At 36.9% G+C, this 18,724-nt stretch overlaps 1 protein-coding gene across 1 annotated transcript in view; it reads right to left on the bottom strand.

Annotated features, from left to right (window-relative positions):
* Positions 1 to 18,724, bottom strand: part of KIF13B (kinesin family member 13B) — a 267,948-nt gene that overhangs the window by 150,029 nt on the left and 99,195 nt on the right. Inside the window, exons 7-11 of the mRNA XM_075556442.1 lie at positions 17,739 to 17,826; positions 16,728 to 16,862; positions 14,281 to 14,393; positions 12,605 to 12,716; positions 799 to 1,011 (exon numbers count right to left, since the gene is read on the bottom strand). Of these exons, the coding sequence (XP_075412557.1) occupies positions 799 to 1,011; positions 12,605 to 12,716; positions 14,281 to 14,393; positions 16,728 to 16,862; positions 17,739 to 17,826 (661 nt within the window). The remainder of the gene's footprint in view (positions 1 to 798; positions 1,012 to 12,604; positions 12,717 to 14,280; positions 14,394 to 16,727; positions 16,863 to 17,738; positions 17,827 to 18,724) is intronic.

Here is an 18,724-nt window from a genome sequence, read left to right as displayed (position 1 = left end):
AACTGCTGTTTTCTGTAACTGCTGACACATTGCCATTTAGTTCTGAAATTTCTGAGTTTGCTTATAAGCCCTCATTTTATTTTTATAAGTTCTCATTTTTTTCATATATCATGACACCACCTGCCCTTTTGCCTTGTTTATTCCACAGTATAAAAACTCCCCTCTTTAAGCATTCAGGGTCAGAGGAGAATAACGTAGGCTCTAGCCACCCTTGACCACCGTCTAATAAAGACTTACTAACTTTAATTAAAGTTGCTTGTGGGTTAATTGACCTCACTCCGGTACTACTTTTTTCCCCTCCTACTTCCCCCCAAAATAATTAACTCACATGAACAACTTGAAATAATAAGGTTTGTAAGGCCTCTCTTAAACTTTCCTTTCTGGTTCTACAGATGAACAAATTAAAAGTAAAACAAAAATATGTTTGATTTCTGTTTCATTTATTCCATAGCCATTCCCCACCATTTTCTGCACTAAAATTCAATTACAGACACTGTGTCAAACTTCTCTCTTATTGTCTCCCTTATCTTAAATACCTCTTCTCTCTTGCTTGCTGCCTATACGGTAGACAAAAAGAATCTCTCCATTCTTTCCTCCTCCTCCGGCGAGCCTCTAGCACCTATAAAACCTCCTTGTATTTTATGTACCAGCTCATCTATTCTCCTTCATTTATTACCATTCTCAAATTACTCTCAATAGAGGAAGTAAAAAAAATCTAAGTGGAGTATTCGTGATCACTTGAGGTTAAGGAGAAACTACACCAGATTTTTCCACTATAACCACTTATTGTTCTTATACCTCTGCTTTGGTTAGCTGTTCTCGGAGTTTTTCCACTTCTTCCCGAAGATCCCGGATAATACGCGCATTAGGGTCCTCATTCACCACAGCATGGTTAACAATATTCTTGGCTCGATCAGCATATCTCAGAGTTGAAAGGGTTTCATCATAGTTATCAGCAGCTGGACTCACAGTTGCTACCATGGCTGTCTTGCTGTTTCCACCAAGACTGTCCTACAGGAGGAGGGGGAAAATTGAGTAGATTTTAGAGTTAGAAAATTGAACTCAGAAATAGTAAGCTCATGGTGCCTGGCTATTAAAAGATATAGCATCTGGAGTCTTGTAGGTAAAGGCTTATAATTAAGCAAGCAGCCATCTAGCAGGGAAACAACAAAGCCCACATGGAAGAAGCACACCAGCCTATGTGATCATGAAGTGTCGACAGGAAGAGGTATCAGAAATTCAAAAACAAGAAAACAAATTGAAGTGAAGGGGCATGGATGTAATGGAGACCTAAAACCCTCCTGTAAGATAATTGGACAGTCCCTTTCAGAAGGGCCACCTGGAAGGGATGATAAATCCAGGGTGCGGTAGAGTACTGACAAACCATAACCTGTAGTTCTTTAATATTTTCTCTCCTTACTATTATGGTTATTTGTTTTACCTCATTAATCATGTTAGATTTGCATATGTTCATTTGTATCTTTAAGATCACTGGGTACATGAAAGCCAAGATGGATAAGCCTTCAAAAACAGTAACAGAAGTAATGGTTCCCTGGAGGTATGGGAAGAAGAGGGGAAGGGAAGGAGGGAATAAGGAGCTGATAGCATTGATGACTGTATAACCTCACTCGATGAGATTAAACAACAGAATTGTATGTGAACGGATATGTTATATTATATAAGATATGGCCCAAAAAAACTATTATAGAGGAAAAAAATAATAAGGGTTCCTGGGGGGTAGGTGGGGGAGGGAGGGCTAAAGGGGAGCTGATATCAAGGAGTTCAAGAAGAAAGAAAATATATTGAAACCGATTATGTTAGTAATTGTACAATACTACTTGATGTGATTGAACTATGGATTGTTAAGATACTTGTAAGAGCTCCCAATAAAATGATTTAATTTTTTTAAAAAGAATGTTCTAAAACTGATTGTGATGATATTCTACAACTCTTCTTGATGTGATTAAACAAGTGAAATTATGATAGTGAATTATATGTCAATAAAACTGTTGAAGAAAAGAAAAAGAAGAGGACATGGTAAAAAAAAAAAGAGACTCTGATAGCTTTCCAAAGTGAAACTTACATCTAATGACAAAGCTCGAGTAAGAGAGATAAGTATCAATGACCAGTTTTGTATCTACTCGGCAGTAAGCTCCTTTTCTAAAATTAAAAAAGGGATATTTTGAGTTTCTGAGAATGAACAAGGAAGTAAAATTAAATTTATATTGATCTCAGTTTAGTAAAATTAATTCTAAGTCAATTTGCCTTCTTCTGATAGGAAATATGATATCGTGAGTCAGTATACTGCTCAGAATGAACAAGGATGATATATTTTTCTTTTTAAAATCATTTTATTGGGGGCTCGCACAACTCTTATCACAATCCATACATACATCCATTGTGTCAAGCACATTTGTACATTTGTTGCCATAATTTTCAAAACATTTGCCTTCTACTTGAGCCCTTGGTATCAGTTCACTTTTTACCCTCCCTCAAGAACCCTTGATAATTTATAAATTATTATTCTGTCATGTCTTACACTGTCTGACGTCTCCCTTCACCCACTTTTCAGTTGTCCATCCCACGGGGAGTGGGCATTACTTAGATCCTTGTGATCAGTTCCCCCTTTCTCCTCCACCTTCCCCCTTACCCTCCTGGTATCACTACTCGCATTATTGGTCCTGAAGGGCTTATCTGTCCTGGTTTCCCTGTGTTTCCAATTCTTATAAAAGGATGATATTTTAATTGCCTCCAAAATATTTCTTAGAAGAATCGAACAATTGTGATTTACCATATATACACGAGTATAAGCTGACCTGAATATCAGCAGAGGCACAAAAACTGCATTAAAAATGTGCTGAAAAACTTGGCTTATACACGAGTATATAAGGTATTTAATATCTGATAAAGGTATTTAATATCTGCAATCTCTTCCACAACACTGCACTTAAAGTCTCTATGAAATCTAAGTAATGGCACAGAAAGCACTGATGTTAAAATGTATCAGGCACCTTGTGAATTTTTAAAGCTTAAGGTACAATGATAGTCTTATAAATAGAAAAAGTATATTAAAAACAGGTATGTTGAAGATATAGATGTTCACTCACAGATGTAAAATTTTATGTTCAAACACTGTCGTATAGATTGTTTCTTCTGAACTAAATTACTAGCTTCTGTTACTTAAAAACATGGCTCCAAATACTGATCCTTTTGTTAAAGTTGACAGGCAAATTCAAAGAAAAGTGAGATGCTACCACAACTCCAAACTCACAGCCATCAAGTCAATGCCAACTCATGGTGACCCCATAGGACAGGGTAGAACTGGCCCTGTAACACTTTATAAGAGTAGAAACCTCCATCTTTCTACCTTGGAGCGGCTGGTAGTTTCAAACTGTTGGACTTGTGGTTAGCAGCCCAACTTGTAAACACTATACCACTGGTGCTCTTTACCACAAGATTCAGACAACTTTCACTAATTTTCTAACTAGAAATACCATCTCCACTGCCAGGGATAATCCACAATATTCCAAAGTGAATTTACTACTGAAATTGAAAAAAATGCCTATGTGGTCTAACTCTTGTTAATCTTTAGAGCAAATTTTTATGAAGTGTGTATATTTTATGTATGTAGAAACTATATCTGTAGGAGTAGCTTCAAAAAGGTCATGAAAAAATGTAAGTAAAAAATAGTAGAATATTTCCATGAACTTCAAAAGCCCTTCCTAGGTTTGTATGTACTATTTTTAACCCCCCAAATATAAAGACTGGATTTACAGACATATTGAAAATAAAAGATATTAATAATGCAAAGAGGGGAGATGCAGTATTCAACTTACATCAGAACCCACTTACAAGTTAGTCATAGGAACCAAGCCCTGTCAAAAATCAGACAGACTCTATTTTATTTTATTCCTTCTGACAGTATTTCAAAAACTAAACAGGTTTCCTGAGAAAAATTGCTGCTAAAGTTCACACTTTGAAAGAAGGCATCTTTTGTATACATTTGTCTTCAGTGATCATATTGGGATGGTGGGCACACACTGATAGGATTTTTTGTTCTTTGATGTCTGATACCTGGCCCCTTCTACACCTCATGGTCACAAAGGCTGGTGTACTTCTTCCATGTGGGCTTTGTTGCTTTTGAGTTAGATGGCTGCTTATTTACCTGCAAGCCTTTAAGACCCCAGACGCTATATCTTTTGATAGCCGGGCACCATCAGCTTTCTTCATTCACCACATTTGCTTATGCACCCATTTGTATTCAGCAATCGTGTCGGGAAGGTGTGCATCATGCAATGCCAATTTAATAGAACAACATGTTCTTGCATTGAGTAAGTACTTGAGTGGAGGTCCAATGTCCATCTGCTGCCTTAATACTAAACCTATAAATATATGCATATAGCTCTATTTTCCCACCCTCCTATATAAATACATTTACATATGTACATGCCTTTATTTAGACCTCTATAAATGCCCTTTGCCTCCTAGTTCTTTCTTCTATTTCTTTTACTTTCCTCTTGTCCCACTATCATGCTCAGCCTTCGTTTGGGTTTCAATAATTTCTCTCAGTTTCATTGCCCTTGATTAATCCCTACCAGGTCTCTCATACCTTCTTTGCCACTAATTTTTGATCACTTGTTGCTCAGGCAGTGTACAATATGACAAAATAATAATAATTTATAAATTATCAAGGGTACATGAGGAAGAGGGAAGCAGGAAGGAAGGGGGAAAATAAGGAGCTGATATCCAGGGCTCAAATAGAAAGCAAATGTTTTGAGACTGATGATGGCAACAATGTACAAATGTGCTTGACACAATGGATGTATATATGGATTGTGATAAGAGTTATGCAAGCCCCCTATAAAATGATTTAAAGAAAAATTGACTATTGTGGATTTAAGGGGGGGAAGGGAGAAAGAAGGTATCTTCATTATAGTGAAGATCGGAATCCCAACAAATTAAAGGGAAAAAACCCCAAAACTTTTCATTTGAAAATATTAACATAACTAGGTATAGCTCAGTTATAAACATAGATTTATGGATGCCTTGGGAAATCATCTACAAGGGAAGACTACATGTAACCCATCTAACATTGCCCCAACGACCCACACTTCCTGGCTCATATCCTTTCCCTTTCCTTGAGTTGTAGGCAGGACTTACTGATTCCTTTCTAACGAATCAAAATCAGCAGAAGGAATTGTATGCTACTTCTGAGATTGGATAATATAAAACTCCTGCCTTCTTTGTTGGATGTTTTCACTCACTTTGGAGGAAAAGTAAGGACTATGTGGTGAAGTGACTATCAAGACACCCAAGAGAGTCAGCTCAGGAGTAGATCGTCTAAAGCAGGGGTCCTCAAACTTTTTAAACAGGGAACCAGCTCACTGTCCCTCCAACCCGTTTGAAGGCCAGACTATAGTTTAAAAAAACAAAACAACTATGAACAAATTCCTATGCACCCTGCAAGTATCTTATTTTGAAGTAAAAAAACAAAAACACCTAGAGGGCCGGATAAATGTCCTAGGTGGGGTGCGTGTGGCCTGTGGTCCGTAGTTTAGGGACATCTGTTCTAAAGCCTGCAATCACTTGAGTAAGTAAATCCATCCTCAAAGAAGCCTGAAACAACTGTATCTCCAGCTAGCACTTGCAGTGCAGTATGGGTAAGATTCCTGACAGACTACCTAGTTCAGCTACATTCAGAATGTAGACCCCAAAACCTAAGAGATAATAAATGATTGCTCTTTCTGGCTGTTCAGTTCTGTGGCCCCATGTACATTAACTATTACTACAATAGTAATATTGTTCCTAGGCTAAGAATTGCCTAAAAGAATAGGTTAAATATCCTCTTTCGGTAATAGAAAAATCACTAGCATTAGTTATAGATTTTCAGTATTAGAAGAAACAGAATGGTTATCAATCCCCTCCAGTACACATTAAGCCAATAATGGGAAGTTCACAAAATTGGAAGAAAGCACATTCCTGAGTAACTTTAACCTTTACAAAAGTCTTCCTTTTTAGGATATATCTAGAATTTGTTAGAACAATCTGTCACTTATCCAACCTTTGTACATACACGTTATTCAGTCCTCAGCCTTTTTGAATTACTGGTATTTCCATTATACCAAAGAGAAAATGGGGTTCCTCTGGTAGATAAGGTTTACAGCTTTGCCTAAGTTTCCCAAACTAGTAAAGTGAACAATATTTGAAGCCAATTTGTTCCACCTTCAGTCCAAAAGTTTTTCCACTACTCCACAATAGCATACTTGATACAGAGAAAGTTCAGGCCTGTCTTATAATTTAGGTGGCTTGATACTTTTCGCATCAGTTTTGTCCTGGCTTCCAGAAACAAAGTAATTCCCTGGGTACTGCTAAGCATTCCATATCATCAGAGGCAGCATTTCCACTTACTCATCCATTGCTGAAAACTTAAAATGTTGGGTGCCATCAGGTAAATTTCAACTCCTAACAAGCCCTATATGACAGAGCAGAACAACCTAGTAGGGTTTTCTAGGTTCAGTCTTTACAGGAGCAAATCACCAGGTTTCTTCTTCTGTGAAGCTGCTGGTTGGTTCGAATCCCCAATATCTGTGTTTGCCACCAAGGGCTTACAATTTTGTCCCCAGCAGCATCACGATTTCTGTGAAGAAAATGCTCTTTAATGCATAAAATGGAAGGGAAACATAAGTAACTGGGGCCTTAGCAAGCAAAAGCCATTTCTGTGAAGCCTGCCCTTCTGATCGCTTGCTTCACCCTTTATTTCTTGACACTGATCTTGCATTGTTGGTACCCTAGCTTTGGCAACATCCAGAAAAATGTCAAGAGTCCCACACACATTAATGAAATTCAAATGTTATTTATAAAGATTGTAGGAATTAAATCAACTCAGATTGCAATTCTGTTCGCTAATGGCACCGTGGGGGAGTGTTGCCCTTCAAAGAACGACAGCATTCTGTTAGCCCACATTAACAACAAATGCTATTGGGTAAAAGGGGATTTGTAACAACAACTAGCAAAGGAGAAATGCGCACATATTGTGCTTCAATTTATGCTGAGAAAAGGAAACCTGGCAAACAACAAATCCTTGATTTTTTTTTAAAGCCCTTGTTCATGGAGCAACAACATGCTTATATTCAAAAGTGGCCCCATGCCATTAGCAAAAAGGAAATGGCAACAAAAGGACTGGCACGCATTCAAGGGGAAAGTATAATGCTTTTTGTTTACTGTTTAATAGTTTAATTAGGCAAATTAGACAAGTTTTGTTTCAGATACAACAACTACAAGTTAAATGGAATAGGAAAGAAATTTCATTCTGGAAGTCCAAATTTTTTAAAGCTACAGGAACTCTTCTATCTAGTCAAATTATTTCATTTTACAGATAAGACACTGAGATAGAAGGAAATTGTCAATTTACCAAAAGTCACAATGCTAGTTTAAAGCAGAGCTGAAATGATTCACTTATTTATTCACATCTTCATGAAGTTTTCCACCTAGTGGGAGATGGTATGAACTAATAGAAAATTGCAGTGCTACAGGATAATAGCCCTACAATAGAGATGAATACAATAAGGTCTGGGGTAACACAGGAAAAATAGCCCAGTCAGTTAAGGAAGAGTCGTACAGAAAGTGATGGTTAAGATTTAATAATGAAAAAACATTATCCAGGAAAAAAGGTGGGGTGAAGAGGCTGAAGAGTCTGATAAAAATGAAAAGAATATTCCAAACAGAATCAGAAAAATAAAGCCCTGTGTGTAAGAGAACCCCATCATTTATGCAGAATCTCTAATTGAGAAGCAAACGATGAATGGGAAGCAAAGAGAGACTGGATTAAAGGGACTTATAGATCACAAGTCATTAAAGAATTTGTACTTTACCCTACCTAACAGTCCTAGGAAACATTATTGAAAAAAATATAAGCTTAAGCATATAAACTTCTAAGAATGGTACAAACAACTGTGGTGAATGAACTGGACTGTCATCCAAGAAAGGTAAGATTGGCTTTCCTTGGGGAAGTGGTAGTAAAAATAGGAAAAAGTGGATGAATTCAAAAGATATTCATTATCTAAGTATTCATTACCAAAATTGCTTGACATTTAAAAGTCCACATTTAGAAGATTACCCAGAGAAGCAAAAAATCATCCTAATAGAAATGTTCTCTACTAACCACTGACTAAAGCGTAAACTATACAACCCTCCATGAGAGAAGAGCACTCGTGCCTACTCCTGACCGCATTACCCAAAGCAGTTAAAACAATAGGAGTGCAACAGAAACAAGACACAAACACAATGCAAACTAACTGTAAAACAACTTTGTCTTATACAAGTTAGACAATTTCATGAGTTCCATAGACGGTCCACTGAAAAATACGAGAATCTCCCCAGACGAGTGAGGATCACAGTAAGAGCCTACTTCAGAATGAAAGGAAAAAACAAGGACATTCAAGCCACTTCAAAGGAGAACAACTTTTATACCAAAGGATTAAGAAAAGCAGTTGAGAAAATTGTTTTAGTCTTTGAAGCTGTCTTGCAAAAATGTCCCTATTTATAATCTTACTACAAGAGTCACATGTGAGACAAAGAAAATCAAGTCCTTAAGAAAAAAATGATTAAAAATCTTACACTTAATTCATTGTTATAACCTAAAAATTAGCACATCTGGAATAAATTTTACCAAGAGAAGTAAAAATTAGCTTTTTAAAAAAGGTTTTAATTTATTCTTCAAGTTTAAATATTTAATAACATTTTTGATGAGCTATTTTCTATCAAAGTTTGATAAAAATTCAAGTGTTTCTCCTAATGAAAATGTGCTTTTGTAAGAAGAGCACCGCCTAGGCAAAGATAGATGGGCAATGACTTCAACCCAAGATTCTAATATTGATTCCGCCACTAGTTCTGGGCTCCTTATCTCATCGCAAAGTGGGAGTACCACTACTTACAGTCTTTTTTCCCCCCACTACTTACATTCTATGGATTAAATGAGATAATATATGAAGTTTCTGTAGCATGGTACCTAATATCCTGAAATGGTTTCTCCTGGCTCCAGCCTATAGACTGGCCACTACGCTAATTACCTAGTCCATTTTTTAACTGTAAATGAATTTAACAAAAGCTTTTCCCATCGCTACTTTAAATGGACTTACGTAATAGTATTGAATTAATAAGAACAATTAATATTTTATGCTTTAAATCAGGTACATCAAAGTCCATAGTCATGCACAGTTAGGAAATCTTTCTATGGAAAAGCTGAGGAAGAAATTAGCACCTTATTGGGATTTCTCCAGGAAATTAACCAAGTGTTTCTAAGGTTAGTTACTAGCATATAAAGACCAGTACAATTATTCCGAAGGGAGTAAAATATTGTCATGTTTTGTAATACCAAATTATTTACAAAGGGGTTACTCATTAACAAATTATTTGTATTTATATTTACTTTTAAATTTCTAATTTTATTGTCACAGAAAGCACAATTGAGAAGTTATGGGGACTAAAGAAAAAGCCCCTTTCCCTTGAAAAATACTGTTCGCTTAACATTTCGCAGACTAAGTCAAAAGTCATATCCACTGTTAAGTTAGTTGGAGGCCTGTGATTAGTCCGCCTTCACAGTCTCAATCCCTCACATAAAAATTTGAAAACCTCTTGATAAATAAGCCATTATATCCTTTATTTGCCAATTCACCACACCACCTGTATAAAACTGAATGCGGACCTCAAAGACTAGAAGAAGCTTGGAAATAATGAACTTATTTTCAAGAAGTAGCTTCTATATGTCATTACTATTTCTCTTGTGGCCTCTATGACTGTTGTTGCTCTCTAGATATGGTCAAATAGAAAGCTACTAATAGCAACCCTATGTACAATAGAATGACACAACATTCACCTATCACTGTTAGATAACAATTTGTACCCCTCCCCACAGAAGAATTGACTTTAGAGGATACCACTGAAGCTGCAGCTTGGGGAGAGGGGCATGTCTGATCAGAGCACATGGGAGCAAATGAAGGGGGAGGAAGAGAGAGTGGAGTACATCCTGTACCACCAAGCCTGGAGAACAATATCCCCCCTCTGAACAGCCAGTGTACAGAGTGGACCATATGGCTGATCCAAATATGAGACACGCCCTCTCTTGCTGGCCCAGGGCTCTAAGAGGGACAACACTGGAGACTCAGTCTCGGGACTGGCCCAGATTGACCCCGCGGCACTGAGGCAAATCACTAAAGGCGTGCAGCAGAGCAACTGTGGGAGCAGAGTAAGGAGGCCACGAGGGAGTACAAAGGACAGACTCTGGGGCCAAAGCGTGATATCCCATCGGATCTGACTGAAGAACATGCCTAGCAATCAAAAATCAGACCTTGATCTATTTACAGGGTTTTCTTTCTTTTTAAATTTTTTTCCTTTAATTAATTTATTCTTTTATGGGTCATTGGTTTTCTTTTTTGTTGTCATTGTTGTATTCTCATTCATCGCTTATCTTGCTATGGCTTGATTTCTGGAGCATATTATTATCTCTACAGATCTATCTACATAAGATAGGCTGGATGAATAGTCTGGAGGATAAAACAATGGGACCAAAGGTTCTGGGAGGACACAAGAAAGGGAGAGGTGGGGGTAAGGAAGTGGTGCTGACCAACCCAGGGACAGGGGAGCAACAAATGATCCAAACTCAGTGGCAAGGAGGGTGTGAGAGGCCTGGTAGGGATTCAGCAAGGGCAATGTAACCAAATGAAATTACTGAAACCCAAATGAAGGCTGAGCATGATAGTGGAACAAGAGGAAAGTAAAAGGAAATAGAGGAAAGAACTAGGTAACAAAGGGTATTTATACAGGTCTAAATACTGGCATGTACATATGTAAATACATTTATATAGAAGGGTGGGAAATAGATCTATGTATATATACTTATAGGTTTAGTATTAAGGCAGCAAATGGACATTGGATCTCCAAGCAAGTACTCAATCAATGCAAGAACATGTTGTTATATTAAATTGGCATTCCATGATGCACACCTTCCCAACACGACTGCTGAAGACAAACTGGGTGCATAAGCAAATGTGGTAAAGAAAGCTGATGGTGCCGGGCTATCAAAGATATAGCATCTGGGGTCCTAAAGGTTTGCAGGTAAACAAGCGGCCATCTAGCTTAGAAGCAACAAAGCCCACATGGAAGAAGCACACCAGACTGTGTGACCACCAGCTGTCGAAGGGATCAGGAATCAAGTATCAAAGAACAAAAAAAAATCATATCATTGTAAATGAGGGTGAGTGAAGAGTGGAGACTCAAAGCCCATCGGCAGGCAACTGGACATCCCCTTACTGAAGGGTTGTGGGGAGGAGATGAGCCAGTCAGGGTGCAGGGTAGCAAGGATGAAACATAATTTTCCTCTAGTTCTTAAATGCTTCTTCCCCACTACTATCATGATCCCCATTCTACCTTACAAATCTGGCTAGACTAGAGGATGTACATTGGTACAGATAGGAACTGGAAACACAAGGAATCCAGGACAGATGACTCCTTCAGGACCAGTGGTGAGAGTGGCAATGCCTGGAGGGTGAAGGGAATGTGGGGTAGAAAGGGGGGACTGATTACAAGAATCTACGTATAGTCTCCTCCCTGGGGGATGGACAGCAGAGAAGAGTGTGGGCGATATGCTGGACAGTGTAACATATGACAAAATAATAATAATTTATCAATTATGAAGGGCTCATGAGGGAGGGGGGAGTGAAGAGGGACGGGGAAAATGAGGAGCCAATATTAAGGACTCAAGTAGAAGGCAAATGTTTTGAGAATGATGATGGCAACAAATGTACATATGAGCTGGACACAATGGATATATGCATGGATTGTGATAAAATTTGTACAAGCCCCCAATAAAATGATTTTAAAAAAAAGAAAAGTAAATCAGACTGGAAAACTGAAAGCAATGGTAGGAATTATAAGGATTCTTGTGGAAAAAATTTTGTATACACATTTTACCTCTCTTACTAGACTAAGAGCTACAAGAGGCCTAGAAGTGTCTTAGATTTCTTTATATTCTCCTCACAGCACTTCATGCTGTTACTGTTATTAATGTCACAGTTAGAACCACTGACCAAAGTACTTTAAATAGCTTTTCTTTGTTTCACTTCATTCATATTGAGTGAACTAATTAATAAACTGTGCATTCAATTCTCTACCCTTAAGCAGCACTTTTAGGATGATTAAGCCAATTATAACTAAAATTGTCATGAGTCATCTTGAAGTTGAACAGACAAGGTCCCAAACTTCAGTCACACAAAGAAAGTCTGTGAGAAAGACAGAAGTCTGATTTACTTTGCCAACAGTAGAATCTCCTTTTTTTCAATGACTCAACTCAACTGTCAAGATTAGCACTAGGTCCCCAAAATACCCACAAGCAATTTTGTGAAACAGGGTGCCTAACAACCCCTTGACTTTCAGGGTCTCATGACTCAGGATGCTAATCACTAGGAAGAATCCTTTGTTCAATCCATAAAGATTGTGATTATCACAGTATAACTTGGTGATTACAAATCTAGACACTGATTTCTTCCTTTTTGCCAACCATTAAAAACATGCTGAGCAGATGAGGGGAGGGAGATTGGGATATACTTACTTTGAGCAGCCAAGTGAGAACAGAGTCACGATAAGGAACAAATTTATTCTTGTTTTTGCCGGCACCCTGATCAGCCAGGGCTGAGATAACCAGACCGAGTGTTGTGAGAGATCTGTATGATACAACAAACCATGACAGTTACACAAACAGAACATATCAAATATCACATTTCAGCACAAAGACTGGACATCAAGATGCCTTTGTACCTGCATGTGAGCAGTACTGTCATCAGCATTTTATTGCTCAGTTTAAAGACACATAACCTGTAAGCAGCTGTTCTCTCGTTAACATTACTTCAAGAAATGCTTAAAATTGCTTAGCTCAATTTTTTTTTCTTTCTGTAAATAAAAATGTGAGCTTAAATCTTTAGGTCAAGTATACAACTACTACTCAGCATCAAGAAAGGAAGTCACAAACATAATACCATAAATTAAAACAATACAACGGGGGAAAATAGCAAAAAACAACATGAGTATGTTTTTGGTTTGTATTTTTTGCTTTGTGCTCTTCTAATAAAAATGCACATATGTATGTAAGTATTTATGTGTATTTGTGCATATTTGTGCATGTGTTTAAGCATATATACATATCTATCTATCTCTTCATTCATTAGTAGCATAGCATCTGGATGATGGTATTCTATAATCAGTTTTGACTATAATGTCTTTGTGCAGGCCATGAGGAAAGAAAAGATTTCTGCCCACAAAAAGCTGACAACTGAACCTCAGGGGGAAAATATAGCCATAAAAAGGAATTGGAGAACAATTTTATGCTCTATTTTCTTGGTATAGATCCCACTAAACCCACTGGCATCAAGTAGATTCTGACTCATACAGACCACACATAGGGTATCCAAGGTTGTAAACCCTTAGAGAAGCAGACAGTCTTATCTTTTGGTTTGAACCCCTGACCCAGGTAAGCAGCATATGTGTTGTTTGCTTAAACAGTAAAATACAAGTCAGTACCCTATGCTGGACTCTTGTAGGCAAATCATTATTTTTACTTTCTATTCTTAGGTCAGTGATTCTCAACTAGAGATCAACTATGTCTCACAGGGAATGGCTCGCAGTGGGCAATGTCTAAAGATTTAGTTTCTGAAGAGCAGGGACTGTGCTGGCTACGACTGGCATCTAACGGCTAGAAACCAGGATGCTTGTTAACTTAAACATCCTAAAATGCACAGGAAAGCTGCTCCTTTCTTCATCACTTGTAGCCCTGTGGTAAGACAAAGAATTTCTGGCCTACAATCTCAAAAATGTGGTTATTGAGAAGTCTTGAATTGACAAAAGTTGTATAAACCAGTCCCTGGAGGATCTCATGCTTGGTAAAGTGGAAGAGCAGCGGAAAAGAAGACGACCTTCGAGACCCTCATGGATGGACACAGTGGCTGTAACAATGGGCTCAAGCATAAGAACAATTGTGAAGATGGTGAAGGACTGGACAGTGTTTCTTTCTGTTGAACGTGGTGTTGCAATGAATCAGTAGCACCGGACAACAACAACAACAAAGCCCCCTAGACACTTCAATAAAACAAAATGGGCTCATGCCCCTAAAAATCACTAGGGAAAAATTCTAAACTATTAATGCAGTATAACCTTTGTTTTTTTAAAAATAGAGTTAAGTTCCCTATTTGGAAATTAGATCAATAAATAAAAGTAAGTTACTGAAAATTTTACTTGTTAATGTTGCTCCCTTCCTTCAGTCTGTCACCTGCAGCTCCAGTTTTTGTTGCTCTTTCACTGCCAGCTAAATCAACCAAGCTCAGTTTGCCCACTTTCTCTCCAGATGTCTAGAAAACAAATTGTTAAACACCAGTAAACAAAGAAGGCAGAAAGTGATTCCCTGTCAACTCAATGAGTTTATTATCCTTTAATAAAAGATCTATTTACAAAAAAAAAATCTATTTACCTTACTCCTAAATGTTTTTATGCTATTACAAACTAGTATAAAAATTATAAAATCTAGTAACAGAAAAACATAACAATATTACATAAATCTCTGCTGTCTAGAAAGAATGACAGTTAATCTAAAAAAAAAAAAGAAATAACCTCTTCCAAAATGGGACATTTTGAAGGGAATACAATAAAATTATCATACAGAAGTATACAAAATTATTTATAAGACATAAATTTTAGTAATTTGGAATGATGACTTTAAATTTTTCATGAATAGTTACCCAAGGCAAAATATTTAAAATTCTATTAAAAATGATTCTGACTTTTATACAATAAAACAATCCTTCAATAAATAAAAAATGCGTTCTGAAGTTTTACATATTATTCATATATAATTGCCTTATTTTATAATTTCCATATTAAATGTACATTGTTTTCTTAGATTGGACAAATATAAATTCTTCTTGTGAATAAAATTTCTACGATGCAGATAGACGTGTGAACTGTCAATCTGAGGTCACCATAAACACAAAGACTGCATATCTTTGAGGAAAGAATCTGTAAACACAATACAATGAATTAAACCAGGGGTCCTCAAACTTTTTACACAGGGGGCCAGTTCACTGTCCCTCAGACCTGTTGGAGGGCCAGACTATAGTTTAAAAAAAAACTATGAACAAATTCCTATGCACACAGCACATATCTTATTTTGAATAAAAAACAAAACGGGGCAAAAACACCCGGTGGCCTGGATAAATGTCCTCGGCGGGTCGCATGTGGCCCGTGGGCCATAGTTTGAAGACTCCTGAATCAAACCATAGTGTTAATTCAACAGTTGTGTCACACACATAGACACACACACATAACCACACGAATAACAGACACTTTGTACTTCATCAGCCAAAACAAGAAATGTGGGAAACCAATGCCAAAATCTATAAACAGGATCATGTTTTAGAACTTTCCTTTAAAATGTGTGAAGTAAACATGTTGCTAACAAAAGGATATTCAGCATCCTGAACCAGAAGTACTTTTGGTTTAAATAAATAAAAGTAAGTCTTCAGTATGTTTTTTGTGTGTGTGCTGAAAAGGAAGTAGGAAACAAAGAACCTTTTGTTGTTAAACTAATTTTGTCATGATGGTAAAAAGAAAAATATGCTTTCAGCAAATGAAAATCTTATGTTAAAATAAAGTACTTTAGTCAGGGTTATGGTTTTAGCTTCTAGTATCTGAAATTGATCCACTGAGAAGAAAGTACCAAAATTAAAAATTCAAAAATTACTATAGAAAGCAAAGGAAAACAAATGGATGAGTCAATGCAAATATTTTCAATGTGGTAGAAGCACACACATCTCTGACTGCTTACTCTTAATAAAACCAAATCCAATCTAAAATTTTATATTGCCATTTCCCAGTGCACTTTAGCCATCCTAATACTAAGCAGTTTAGAAGGTAGCATTTCAAAAGAACCACCATGGAAGCTGGGGCAGCATTAACATAAGCCTACAAGGAGCAGTCATCTGGGGGAGGATGCCATAACAGGCACTAGTGATGCTAGAAGAACACAGCTCCAGTTTGGTGGGGAGACAGGATGAAGAAGAGGTGAGGAGTGCTTCTGTGAAGGTTGAACTGCAATGGCAGTACAAGCCGTGGCTGGCTTAACAGCTTACTCTACTTCTGTTCCACAATCTTCTAGCTAAAGACATTGAGAGCCCAAACCTAGATGTCTTAGATTTCTTGAAGTCTGGGCTCACAAAATAACTTAGGGTCCTAGTACATAAGATTTTGAAAGCAGACCCGACCCTCCTATTCCTTTTTAACCTTTTATCCTGTTGGCAAGCTAGATCAAAACATGAGGTTTTTCCAACGGGAGTGTTCCAGCATACATTCTCCAGCATCTATAACACTAACAGGCAGTTTCACTGGCAGAATCATTTATTGATTCCTGTTCCAGATCACAGCTATGTCTTGAACTGATTAGCTCCAGTGAAAGACTAAGTAAGTAATAGCATCCCTGCGAGATCAGATCTGTTATTCTGAGATGATTCCAAGGGATTCAGTTGAGAACTCAATCTTCTGCTGGTGTTCAGTCAGTCCTGTAATCACCTAATTCCTGTGTGAAACACCTATTGAGTCCTGACTAGTACAGTCATGTCTAGGCAGAATTTTAATTCATCATACCCCCAAAGAAAAGAGGAGCAAATAAAATCATGCATTTGAACACTCACCCCAGACTTCACATCGTATAAAGTATGTGTTAGGGTGATTTTGAAGACAGCATGGGACCGGCTACTCTCCTCATTCATGTTGGTTGCAGCAACTGTACGAGATTTGTTACCCTCAGACATCAAAGACTCAATATCCTACCAGAAACAATTCATAGATAGAGATTCCATTATTTGTCTAATAAGCAACACAGCTTGCTATATTATGAGAAAACATTAAAAGGTTCACTGCTCAATCATATTTGCAGTTTATATTTCGCTTCTGAAAGACTCCAAAGCCCCATAGAATATAATAGCATTCCTCCAAACTACTATGATCTTCAACATAGATCACTGTACTTGCCATGTTTTACAATACCTTTAAAGCATCTAAGCATTTTAGAGAAATGGACCACTTTGTTCATTTTTTATGTCGCCAACAGCTACAATATTCAATTATTGTCTATGCAATAAAAGAATCATTGAACCAAGAACAAATGAATGTAACTTATGAGACAGCTAAAACAACAATAAACTTCCTGTCTGTTTTAAGAATTAGGGTCAAGAAGTTAGATGAGCGGGATGGTAAATGATCTAGAGTCATGTAGGAAAAAGAGGACCATCACTAAATACACAATCTCTGACTCTTAAGGGAACATACAGGACATCACAGTGCCGCATCCCACCACATTCCCTTTCCCCAATACACAAAGCACAAAAGAGGAGTTGGAAAAAGCAGAACACTAACTAAAGGCCAACACAATTGTAAGACACACACATCACAATTTCAGAAATACCATAAAAACTTGCTTAAGTCAGACTTATAATTGATATATAGGTATGCCTAGCAAATATATCCATCCACTCTCAAAATTAAACTATTCTTAGAGCAATATATGGCTTTTTAAGTAGAAAATTTTTAGTAATTCATTAAGTATGAGGCTATAATTTTTTTAATTCAAGAAAACCATCATAAACTAAACAACAAAATATTTACCACTAAATTTAAATAGTTCACATAAAGGGTGTTTTTACCTTGTAGCTTGTAACAGCCAATTTAGAAAGTCCATCCACATAAGGTCCCAGCACATTATGTTCTCTGACTTTTAAAGTTTGGCGGCTTCTGTTCATTAGAAACAAAGAAGCAATTTTGTAACAAAAAAGAGTTTTTAAAAGGACTCAATTACACTTCATAAATATATACACACTGAATTCAACAAAACTCTCAGTTAAGTAAAACTAACTCGATCCCAGAAGAATTTAAACCAGCAATGTATATATCTCGACTGGTAACGAGAACTTCATAGTGTGGTAAAGCATCACATCTCTCGAAAGGGTACGCTGTGGGATGTCTTTAGAATCACAAAGAATGCAGTCAAATAAATACAAACAATCTAATTGTCATACAGAGAATGTGGTACAAACTGTACAAGAAGGAAAAACTATGGACCAATTTTAATCATGTTTAAAGATGCAAACTCCTAAACAAAACACAGCAGAGTGAATCTACTAGTCATTTAAAATAAATAAATGAAATTATTTAAAAGGTCTAGTGTAACACTGGACAAAAAGATTCATGCACTTTACCACACTGACAGACAAAAGAGGAAATGCATAAAACACATAAAAACAAAAGTGCATGATCATTTCAATAAAGGCAGAACAAGATTAAAAATTTAATAAACACCTATAATTTTTAAAAAGCAATTATTTATAAGCAACTGATAAACTCAATAAAGGGCATCTGCCACAAACCTCGGACACATAGCATACATAATATAAATTATAACATTTTCAGAACTACTTATTGATGGTAAGATTACAAGGGATTCTCACTTTATATTCTTGTTTATTCACATTTTCTACTATGGATGTTTGGTCATCTTATTTTTTAAATCATGAATAATAAATTGTAATCCTTAAAATTCTTCTTTTTTGCTGACAAAATTAGATCCAAACTCTTTCTTCTGCTTGATACACTTGCTCCTTTATGACCTGCTCCTGCGTACCTCTCCACTTCC

Source organism: Tenrec ecaudatus, chromosome 8 (assembly GCF_050624435.1).
Source record: "Tenrec ecaudatus isolate mTenEca1 chromosome 8, mTenEca1.hap1, whole genome shotgun sequence".
NCBI classification, from domain to species: domain Eukaryota; kingdom Metazoa; phylum Chordata; class Mammalia; order Afrosoricida; family Tenrecidae; genus Tenrec; species Tenrec ecaudatus.
This window is presented reverse-complemented; position numbering and strand designations above follow the sequence as displayed.